The sequence below is a fragment of the Leptodactylus fuscus genome, chromosome 2 (assembly GCF_031893055.1).
Source record: "Leptodactylus fuscus isolate aLepFus1 chromosome 2, aLepFus1.hap2, whole genome shotgun sequence".
NCBI classification, from domain to species: domain Eukaryota; kingdom Metazoa; phylum Chordata; class Amphibia; order Anura; family Leptodactylidae; genus Leptodactylus; species Leptodactylus fuscus.
Window position 1 is genome coordinate 234,367,392 of NC_134266.1, and position 12,149 is coordinate 234,379,540.

Below are 12,149 nucleotides of genomic sequence, written 5' to 3' on the forward strand. Positions count from 1 at the left end.
AAGTCAAATGCATATTCCGAAAACTGCCTGCGCTCATATATACCAATTAGGCTTTCAGTCATTGTAATTACCTTTCATGTCTCTGCTTTATCTACAGCCTGAAGTACATGGTGAAACAACTTGAGAATGGAGAGGTCAACATTGTCGAACTGAAGAAGAATTTGGAGTACACAGCCTCATTGCTGGAAGCAGTATATATTGACGAGACAAGGTGAGACTTTCACATTAATCACTTGCATGTACTTCCTGGCCTGATACGCGCACGCCGCGCTGTCTCTGACTGATAGGTCAGCCTGCTTCAAATGTCAATCTCTAATAGCAAGGTACAGATTTATGTCAATGGACATATGCCCGTCAGTCAAGGTTTTGCAATGTTCGTCCTGAGGCTTGTAAGGATAGTTTACAATATCATTTTTAATAAATTCAAGCCCATTAGCTGAAATGTTCAGTTCATTATTTTAGGGGCGTTTCCACTGTTGCCAAGGCTTTGCTCTCCACTCTATATAACCATCACACTTTGCCTAAAGTTGGGGCATTTATCTAGAGGGGAGATCAAAGTCTAGAACAGACCTGGGCAATGTCCGGCCCGGGGGCCACATCCGGCCCTCTGACTGCTTCTATCCGGCCCGCATAGCTAGTGGAAGGTTTTTGAAGGACGTGTGATGATGTCATCACAGCCTATCACCAGGATAGGCTATGACTTGTTAGTGGGCAGAGCCACACAGGACTGTGTGCTTGCTGCAAGCTGCCGGTAATGGGGGCTGCTGGATGATAAAGAGAGAAGAGACAGCATGTGTGAGCAAGAGGGGGGAACTAGGGGAAGATGCACATGTAGGGGAGACATTAAACTAAGGGGCAGATGGAGGGCGACATTAAACTGGGGCAGCTGGAGGAGGATATTAAACCATGGAGGTAGCTGGAGGGGGACATGTCTGCCTCTAGTTGCCCCCAGTTTAATGTCCCCTCTAGTTTCTGCTGGTTTATACTGGGGCACCAGGAGAGGGACTTAATACTGTGGGACATTTGGAGGAAAACGTTATAATGTGGGGGTGTATAATTTGCGGGTGACTGTAGGAGGATTTTACTTTGTGGGGCACATGGAAAAATTATTGAGAATGGGCGGAGTCAGTGGAGAAGTGGGTGGAGCTAAATTTGCCACTGTGCACATGGCCCTCTAGAACCGTTACAATTTCTCATATGGCCCCATGGGAAAATTAATTGCCCACTCCTGGTCTAAAGTCACCTGAATCAAACAGTCTTTTCCCCTCTGAATGGGTGCCTCCATTACTAAGATGTCACTGTTTTTAAGAATATGCAAATTACCTCTTTGGAACAACAAGAGTATCGCTGCTTACCTCTTTGGAGCAATGGCAACAACCTTGTAGCTTCAAAGAGCTCATTTGCATGTTGTCAAAAACAGCAGTATCTGTAAAACAAGGTTGCTGATTCACATGGTGATTAAGGTGACCCTAACCTATCTAGCTATGGGCTGTAGAGATGAGCGAACACTGTTCGGATCAGCCGATCCAAACAGCACGCTCCCATAGAAATGAATGGAAGCACCTGTGACGCTGACTTTGCCAGCGGCCGGCCGGCGTCACAGGTGCTTCCATTCATTTCTATGGGAGCGTGCTGTTTGGATCGGCTGATCCGAACAGTGTTCGCTCATCTCTAATGGGCTGAGTTGATATACTGGGTTCTGGCTATAGAATGCATTAATGGCATCTAGAATTTACACCAGTCTTAAAAAGAGGACTCCGGGCTCCCTGTCCCATGGTGCTGGGAAATGAGAGGTGGCTTTATATATGCAGCGCTTTCCATTTATTCCATGAAAGCTCTGATAAGATGGATGAAGGGAGCTGTGCATGAACCTCTCCGTTCACAGTGACTGGAGGTCCTGAACCAGATAGATGCACCTCGCAAAGATAAGGCTCATATGTATAAGACATTTATAACAAATCCTATAGATATGCCATATATGTCAGAGATGGGAAAACACACAGTGCTTTTACAGTATTGTGAAAAGGTTTTAGGCAGGTGTGTAAAAAAATGCTATATAATGCTATAAAAAGAATCAAAGTATTAATAGATTATTTTCATCAATTAGCAAAATTAAGTGAATGAACAAAGGAGAACTCTAAATCCCATCAATATATGGAGTAAGCCCCCTTTGTCTCCCATCAATTCTTCCTTGGTACAATTACAATAGGCTATGGCCCTGCATAGCAAAAAAAAAAAAAAACACTGGAAAAAAAACAGCGGAAATGCATTGCATTCTTTTCCACAGCACTTTTTAATGTGTTTTCGCAAAGTTTTTCACTGTGTTCTTTCTGCCCTTATAACTATACAATAAAAGCCAGCATGTATAAGGCAGGTATAATTGACATGCTGCGGTTTTCCACTGCAGATGTTATTTTCTGCAACTTGTGAATGGAGTTAGCCAGAATCCCATCCACTTTGCAGGGACTATTAGGGTAAGTTCAGATTGAGTTTTTTGCTCAGGATTTTGAGGCCATATCCGCCTCAAAATCCTGACCAAAAAGACGGCTCCCATTGAAATTAATGGAAGCTATTCAGGAGTTGAAGCGAGATGCTCATTCTTCGCGATTCGGCCTGAAGACACGCCCTCCTCCGGACTACGCCCATTCATTGGGCCTAATCTGGAGCGGAGCGCGTGGCTGGATGCCGGTGCAGTGCAACACGGCTTTTGGTCCGGAACCTGAAGCGGCCTTCCACCTCAGGTTCCAGACCAAAAAACTCTGTGTGAACGTACCCTAAAACTCTCCATTTTCCCAATGTGGGGCTTCAGCCATAGACAATTTTTGAAGTAACTTGTCAGGGAGTTTGTTCCAAACATCTTGGTAGAATTAAGCACCAATCTTCTGTGGATGTAGGCTTGCGCAATCCTTCTGTCTCTTCACGGAATCCCAGACAGACTGAATGATGTTGAGATCAGAAATGGCGGTTATATTAAATATTGATGTAATTCAGATTTCGCTTTTGTTAATTGACAAAAATAAACACTCCTATTTTTGAAAGCATTTTTACATTGCAGCATTCTTTATGCCCTTTATGACCTTTATAACCAGGCTATAGACTTTTTAATAATAGGAAAGTTTTCCTATAATAAAAAATGTAATTTTTTTTTTTTTTGGTGGAGAAAATTCAGTTTTATCTCCTGATAAATGAAATAATTCTATTTTGTCAGAAGTATTCACTCATTGCTATAGCAAAAAATTGAAAGTGACTTGTCGCCTGGCAGGAGCTGTCAGAAATCCTCAATAAAAATGCATTGCACTGCACAATTTGGAAAACTTAATGCATCTGTGACACATTAGCTGCCAGCTTTGTGAAATGTGATAAATGACATCATAAGTCAAGGAACTTGACACTTTTCCTATGGACAAAAAAAAAAAAAAAAAAACATAAAAAAAAATGTTGTGAATTGCAAAAAAGTTTCATAAAACTTTTTAGTTCTAGCCATAGACTTGACAGTCTTTTCCTTAGAGAATTTGTCATAAATTCTTCCCGTCCTGTGAGTTAGTAGAAGAAATTGATTTTCACCAAAATAAATTAAAGATGATTTATTATTTTGTTTTGATTTGTCAATCGCTTCATCGTACTGACATTTCTATTCTTTATTTATAGGCAGATTCTAGATACAGAAGATGAACTGCAGGAAATTCGTTCAGATTGCGTCCCCTCTGAGGTCAGAGACTGGTTGGCCTCTACGTTCACACAACAGACACGATCAACCGGGCGAAGATCTGAGGAAAAGCCCAGATTCCGTAGCATTGTACATGCCGTACAAGCAGGGATTTTCGTCGAAAGGTATCACACCTCTGCAACTTCAACCATGTAATGTTGTTTGGCCAAACTCTATACACAGTGGGGGAGATTTACTAAACAAAAGACGCCAGAATTCTGGTGCATGTCTAACGTTTCATATGATACATTTATCAGGTGTTTAGACACTCTTTAGAAACAACTTGTTATGAAAAGGGAACATAACTTATCTGAAGAAGTGGTGGGGTGGAAGATGTGACACTGCGGCAAAAATGTACCAACAGTGCTGTAATGTTATAGTAGACAGTGTATAAATGCGCCAGTTTTATCACATACTTTTATGCTATTAGTAAATCTCTATGGTATATAATGTTAACATAAGAACATAATAAAAATGTAAATATAAAAGGACATTAAATATAAAGGAGTTATCTACTGCCTAATATGTTATCAATGTTATATCTGTGAGGGTCCAACACCTGGAACCCCTACAGATCAGCTGCAATGGGAGAACACAGCTCCTGTCAATGTTTACATCATATGGTGAGTGAGCAGTGCAGCTCCCAGCTGATCTGCAGGGTCTTGGGTGTCGGAACCTAATGCTGCATTAGATAGTGGGTATCCCCTTTAAAAATACCCTGATCACTATTATATGGCTTGTTATTTCATCGGTATCTGGTAAATAATAGAGAGTTTATAGAATAATGAGCATTTATGGCATTTATCAACAATGAGATATTCCTTAAAGAGGTTGTCCAGGCAAAAAAATATTTTTAAAATAGGCCGGTGGAGATGAAAAACAAACAAAGAAAAAAATCATACTCACCTTTTCCCGGTGCTCTGGTGTCCTCCCAGTAGGGTGTATGATTGGCCTCAGCAGTCACGTGACCACTGAGGCCAATCAACAGCCTCAGTGGGAGACCCCTGAGATGACACAGGTAGTCATGTGCGGCAAGGATCGGGAGGACTGAACCATGTCGGGAGGCGCTGGTGCACCAGGGAAAGTTGAGTTTTATTCTTTTCAGTACCCTGGACAAATCACTGACGGTTAACCTGCTGCCCAGTACAGTAGTAGTGTAGTAGGTCTGATATATACAAGTTACATCTACACACTGCAGAAACAAACCCAATATGGAATCTATAGACTTAAAGGGGTTATCCAGTTTTAGATCAATATTAAGACACAAACATTATTGTTTGTATAATCAACATTTCTACAGTGACTAACGGTATTGATGGTATAATCTACAGTTCTATAATTTTACAATATGCTTTTTGTATCTCCTGGTTTTCTAAATCTGTGCTTGCTGTCATTAATTCTTCTCACTCCCAGTGGATACAAATCAGTCCATGGTCATGTGATGGACTTAGGTGCCGAGCTTGTTATAGCCACAGCACAGTCTTTAGATATCTGCATGTCTGCTGTGCATCTGTGTGTTTAAAAGGCTAGATTCGCATCTGCATTCGGGTATCCCAAAGCTGACCCCCCAAACGGAAACGTAATCTGCATAAAACCCATGAACCCCATAGACTATAATGGAGTCCATGTGGTTTCCGCCTGGACCCCGAAAAGTGTTTGCAGCGCTTTTCTTTTCACACTTTTCAGGCAGAGAGGGTAACGGTATCCCCTAACGTAGTACCCAGTATGTGTGAACCCAGCGTTACATGACCATGGACTGATTTGTATCCCCCCAGAAGTAGGCAGAATAAATGACCTCAAGGAGAGATCCAGACAATCATCAGGAATTGATAGAGAAAGTATACTGGAAAGTTGTAGAGCTTCTCATTTTGCAAATAATATTTGTAATATCAGTCTGACACTGGACCACCCCTTTAATTGATGGTTTGATGGAAACCTAAATATTGACTAAAGCCTGGTGCAAATGTGAATGTGGCCTTAGTACCTGAAGACTGCATTTACTCCTACAATATTTCTGTGTATCTTTCTACATGCCTTTAAGTCCACGTTCAGTACCTGTTTACAGGAAGCGTCTTTTTGTTTTTTTGTCCAGAATGTTTCGTAGAACATACACAGCCGTCGGACCAAATTATTCTGCAGTTGTTGTTAACAGCTTAAAGGTAAGGTACACAGTATATGTGATATAAGTACGTGAAAGAACGCTATAACCTGCTATTAAACACAAGCTCTACTTCGATGTCATTGTAAGGACGTCATAACCAGCCAATTGTAGGGGACACGCCTGGATAACCTTCACTTCTACGTCACAGAAGGGTGGGGTATGGCAGAAGACAATTCCATATTCTTGTCCTGTTAAGGGATTACATTTAGTAAAATTACTTATTTTCATATCTTCTGGGGATCTAATAAAGAGGTTCCACAGAACGTCAGGAGTGCAGGGAACCCAGGTTGGGAAATTCTGCTTTTAACCATTATGTTGGGGAACTACATAGTAAATTACTAATGTAATGTCATTATTGGATCCTTGTAAAATCCGAGTGCAAGCAATTACACACATCAGCAGCGTTGTCTCAATGCACCGCAGACACAATCATAAAACCCTTTAGGAAACCACAGCAGCCTGTGCGAGTGCGGCATTCACATCATGCAGCATGGAGGATGTATTATTGTCTGCAGGGTAATGTCAGATTGTTCCTTTGTAAACATTGTAGTATTAGCATTATATAAGGGGATTCCTATTTCTACACTTTCCCACAAAACAAAAATCAGCTTTGCAAGCTTGTAGTTTACACTGAAATTAAATGTTTAAGAGAGAGAGCGTGAGCGCGCGCTTCTTGAAGCCCTAAATATTTTTAACAATGTATTTCTTATCTGGAGCACCTACAAGCTGAAAATCCACAAGGCCAGCACCTTCCCCCACCAAAATTCAGTTTAAGGCTAGGGCCCCATGGGATGGAAACACCAAACACCACAATTCGCCCGCAGTGGAAAGAATTGGGGTGTTTCAGTTAGGGAGCCTTCACACGGAGTAAACACGCATGTATTTTTGCAAAATACACGTGTAAAAATAAGACTCCCATTGACTTCAATGACATTTTACAGGTGTATTTTTACACGTGTAAAAAATATCATTGAAGTCAAGGGGAGTCTTATTTTTACACGTGTATTTTGCAAAAATACATGCATGTTTACTCCGTGTGAAGGCTCCCCATGCCCACTTTGCGGTAAAAACCACTGTGCGGACACTCCGCAATTTTCAAAGCCTGCACGGTTTTGGCAATTGCAACATGTCAATTATATCTACAGAAATACCAGCAGTTTCCCCATAGATATAATTAGAAAACTCTGCGAACCTTCTGATTAAAGCGCTGCGTTGCTGCTGCAGTTTTTCCCGTAGCATTTTATTGCTGTGGGACGTCCCGTGGGGGCCTTAGCTTAACAGTCCACGTGTTTTAAGGATCCCCTGCCATGGCCAGTATCACAAATCCTACTCAACCATATAACTTGTCAGGCCACAGGACGAGTCATGAACTCCACGGAACAAACTCAGGGGTGGAGTGAACGTTTTTCTCTGGTAACAAGGCCATAGGATAGCCCTCGCTATCTCTTATTTGCCTGTTATAGGCCCTACTCCCTGATAATCTCATTAGCCCCTATCCCTGATCTCTTCCTTCACGCCAAGCCCTGTGATTTCGGCCTCCCCTTAGGCTTTGCCTCACAATATGACCTTACTATCCTGTTCCTTCTTTCAGTAGCGTATCACTACACAATCTGAGTGTATAGATGTCCTTATAACAAGGAGAATGCAAACACCAAGTTATGACTGTATTTATATATTTCCAGGAGGAATAACAGGAAATGGCTCAATGCTTACGCTAGGTTCACACTAGCGTTCGGCAGTCCGTTCTGTGGTTTCCGTCTTCTGCATACAGAAGACGGAAACCTGTCAGACCGGGTCCGGCCGTGAGCGGCGGTGAGCATTTTATGCTCTCAGCCGCAAAACCGTTTTTTTTAAATCGGACTCAGAGTACTGCATGTCCGTCTCTGTGTCTGATTTTAAAAAAACTGTTTCGCGGTGGAGAGCATAAAATGCAGGTTTCCGTCTCCTGCCTCTGTTTTGTGCAGGAAACGGAAACCTGTAGAACGGAGACCGGGCGCAGATGTGAACGAGCCCTTAGTTGAGTGAAAATTGTTATTGTGTGGCACACACACGTATTACTGATGATCGGTCCTCTTTACAAGAAAAACTATGTTATATTTTGTCTATTTATATCCAAAGAAAAAGTAAAATCTTTTCTGATTCTTCTTTGAGTCGGTATGTGTCTTATCTTTACTCCGCAGATATTCTGGTGACCTAACAGCTTAGCCCCAACTTTGTAGCTTTCCTCGGAGCGCGTACAATACACGTCTCTGTAGGAGCGGCAGAACTGGGAATTTTTTGTTACATCTGGGAAGGGAATAAAACATCATAAAAGGTGGTGGAATTAAAGATAACAATACGGTTGTAAAAATATTCAACATTTTATCTCGGCTTAAGTTGCAAAATGTAAATATAATACATGCTATCAATTCCAATATATAAACACTGGGCAGGCCTTGTATACAGAGCACTTGGCCGACCAAGAATCTACTCTAAAGTGAACCCAGCCAGTGTAGACAGGGGAATAATATCACCGTTTTATGGGGATATTTAAGTTCCATTACCATATAGCATACAATATAAAGTCCATGCAACCAGTAATGCAGATCACCAGCTAGTTTGCCGATACTGATCCAGAAGGTAAAACTTGCCACTTATATTTCTAAATTTTGGAGTTGTTATTCTGTTTCATTTTTATAGCATTTGGACCTCTGGGACTTCGATGTGTTTGTGTTGAACAGAGTGAGTGAAGATCATGCTTTGAAGACAATTGTATTTGAACTTCTGACCAGACACAACCTAAACAGTCGTTTTAAGGTAAGATACCTGCTATAAGTATCCTAGAAGTTATCCTAAAACAACTTTTTACAAATGATTAGCGCGGGGGATACAAGAACATTTAGTAAATTTCTTGTTAAAAAATGTTTTCTTCTCAATTTATTATGCTCAGTTCCTTTTTACATAAAAGTCTATGGAGAGAGATGTGAGGAAGAAGAGGCTACTGGAACAGACATACAAATGGCTGCAGCCACTAAACTCTACTACATTGTGAGTGAGTGAGCTGCTTTGATACTACTGTATCTTAAAGGGGCTCTATCAGCAAAATCATGCTGATAGAGCCCCACATATGCGTGCATAGCCTTTAAAAAGGCTATTCAGGCACCGTAAATGTGCTCTACTTACAGATCGCGCACCCTGGGCGGGCATTCAGGGTGTGTCTTCTTCTTCATCCACGCCTCCTCTTCCTCCGATGTACTCCAGTCCCGTCCTCCTCCGGCGCTCGCAAACTGACACTGATATAAAAAATGGCCTGGGCGCCATTTTTTTTTTATGTGTTGCGCCACTTAGCTCCTCATGAAGACCACTATATGACATCATGTTTAGCAGTCATGTGACAAAGTAAAGTGAGCATAGGGGCAGTGGTGTAACTAGGAATGGCGGGACCCCGTGGCGAATTTTTGACATGCCCCCCCCCCCCCCAAAGACCCTGTACGACCCCCCCCCCCCCCCCGCATTTTTGCACACACCATTATGCCCCTTAGTGGCTCCTGTACATAGTATTATGCCCCATAGTGGCACCTGCACACAATATTGTTCCCTATTGTGGCCCCTGCACACAGTATTATGTACTTAATACATAATACTTATTGTAATAAGTTTTCTGCTTAGGGTAGAAGGGGTTACAATGCCACATTCAGTGTCAGTGAAGAGTGTTCTAACAGTTCTCTCTTAAAACACACTTCACTGACATTGAATGTGGCACTTATAACCCTTTTCTTCCCCAGGCAGAAGAAAGAGTACTGTGTGCGGTACAGCCTGCCCTGCATGCATGGGTTAATCTCACCACTCACTCTCCAGAAGTCCTCAGTGCTGCTCTGCTCACTCCATAAAATCAATCCCCCGGGACTATCTTCTTCCTGCACAATGTCTCCGCCTCTCCCCCATTGTCAGGACGCACGCTAAGGCCCTCCACCGTCTGGAACTGACACCTTAGGTGGCCTCGGGCCACAAAAAGTAAAAAAAGTTTTTGTTATTTTGGCATATTAACTAATGAGGGGGCCTAGCCCCCCTAAGGTGTTGGGCCCTGTGGCAGCTGCTACCAGTGCTACGCCACTGCATAGGGTTTAATAGCTCCAGAATGTGTACGTTACCAGGGTAATATATCATACATTATTACAAGTAATTATGGAAGGGAATTGTATTTTAATAAAGATATATTGGTGAGTAATTGGTGAATGTAAAGTAGACAGTACATTTATGTAGTACTTAGAAAAAGGTTGGCTCCTGGAAATTTACTGACCCATGTGTGCAAAATATGATTTAATGTCTGATTGAATGTTTTGTTTTTCAATACAATGTAGAGAAACGCTAGCTTTTATTTTCTGCCTCCCATTCAGGTCGATGAAATTTGCAAGGTGGAATCCACCTGAAGATAGGTCATGACTAGAGATGAGCGAACACTAAAATGTTCGAGGTTCGAAATTCGATTCGAACAGCCGCTCAATGTTCGTGTGTTCGAACGGGTTTCGAACCCCATTATAGTCTATGGGGAACAGATACTCGTTAAGGGGGAAACCCAAATCCGTGTCTGGAGGGTCACCAAGTCCACTATGACACCCCAGGAAATGATGCCAACACCTCTGGAATGACACTGGGACAGCAGGGGAAGCATGCCTGGGGGCATCTAACACACCAAAGACCCTCTATTACCCCAACATCACTGCCTAACAACTACACACTTTCCACATTCAAAAAAACCTCTATCAAAGTGGGAAAATACCTGGAAACCTTCTTTACTCCCCAAATGGATGGACACAAACCCCAATTTAAGCTCAACAAACAGTAACAACCACCCCTTTAAATCACGTTCCCCATGACAACCACAAATGGAATAGGCAATGGGAATTCCAAAAGCCCTCACCCTTAACTGTCATTTTGAGTGTGTGTGTGTGTGTGTGTGTGTGTGTGTGTGTGTGTGATGTGGTAAGACCTTCCAAAATTCACTTTTCTAGCCCTTAACATGAGCCCTTCCAAACAAAGTTACATGACCTTAAGCTGAGCTACCAGCAGAGATTGAGGCCCTTGGCATGAGTAGAGCCTTGCACCAGCAGTGTTTTTGGCACTTAGGGTGAGTTGAGCCTTGTACCAGCGTGTGTCCCTTAACATCAGGCGGGCCCTAAGTTCTGCGCTTTGCACAAAAGTTCCACATTAACTAGGCTGAATGGTACAAAGATTAGTAGGCCCGAGAACCAGGAACAGGTCTTGCAATGGCTGTCGGATAACGCTTAAAGCACATTGTCCACCAGCCAGTCAGCCTCTACCTCCTCTTACCCAACAGTCTTGTCCTCCTTCCACCCAAAATTCCCAATCTTCTCAGAACAATAACCCCAACTGTCCCTCCCCAGAGCTGTTCTCCCTTCCTTTGACTGTACCGCAACCTGCCCCTCCATTTCGCGATTCCACGGACCTAACAGACGAGTATCTGTGTCCAGATGCTCAAACACTAGAGTCTCCTCCATTCCATCTCCGGTCGATTTGGTGGCGGATGACCAGCAACCCACCCTCATCGACGACGATGAGACGCAGTTGCTGTCAGGGCAGCCAGTTGACATGCGCATTGTGCAGGAGGAGGAGGCGAGACAGGAGTTGGAAGAGGAGGTGGTGGACGACGAGGACACCGACCCCACCTGGACAAGGCAGATGTCAAGCTGGGAAAGTAGTGTGGATGTTGAGGCAGGTGCAGCACCAAAAAGGGTAGCTAGAGGCAGAGACATGTCCAGAGGCAGAGGTCAGCTGCTTTGCCGAAGCCAGGCCAGACCCGGAATGTCCGAAGATGTTCCCTTTTGTACCCAGCCCAGAAAAACTCCCCCATCGAGGGCACGTTTCTTGAAGGTGTAGAGTTTTTTCAAGGAATGCGCCGAGGACAGATATAGTGTCGTCTACACAATTTGCCTCTCGAAATCGAGTAGGGGCCCTGAGAAGAGCAACCTGTCCACCACTTCAATGCACCGTCATTTGGAATCCAAGCAATGGAATCAGTGGCAGGCAGCAACGGCAGGACAAACGTCGCCCGCCGTTCATGCCACTGCCTCTGCTCACAGTGCTGGCGATGCACTCCAGAGGACGAGCCAGGACATCACTTCATCTGCCTCCGCCACTTTGTTGACTTCTCCCTCATCCTCCCCTGTTTCTGTCTTATCTCCTTCTCCTGCACCATCAAAGGCACCATCAGGCGCTTCTTTACAACAACCCACCATCTCTCAGACATTGGAGCGCCGGCAGAAATACACTGCTAACCACCCA

General features: G+C 43.3%; 1 protein-coding gene across 4 annotated transcripts in view; it reads left to right on the plus strand.

Moving 5' to 3' along the window:
* Positions 1–12,149, plus strand: part of PDE1B (phosphodiesterase 1B) — a 298,615-nt gene that overhangs the window by 236,458 nt on the left and 50,008 nt on the right. For all 4 annotated transcript variants that reach the window (XM_075265808.1, XM_075265807.1, XM_075265810.1 and 1 more), the window contains 4 exons: positions 98–211; positions 3,649–3,831; positions 5,799–5,865; positions 8,547–8,663. In XM_075265808.1, the coding sequence (XP_075121909.1) occupies positions 98–211; positions 3,649–3,831; positions 5,799–5,865; positions 8,547–8,663 (481 nt within the window). The remainder of the gene's footprint in view (positions 1–97; positions 212–3,648; positions 3,832–5,798; positions 5,866–8,546; positions 8,664–12,149) is intronic.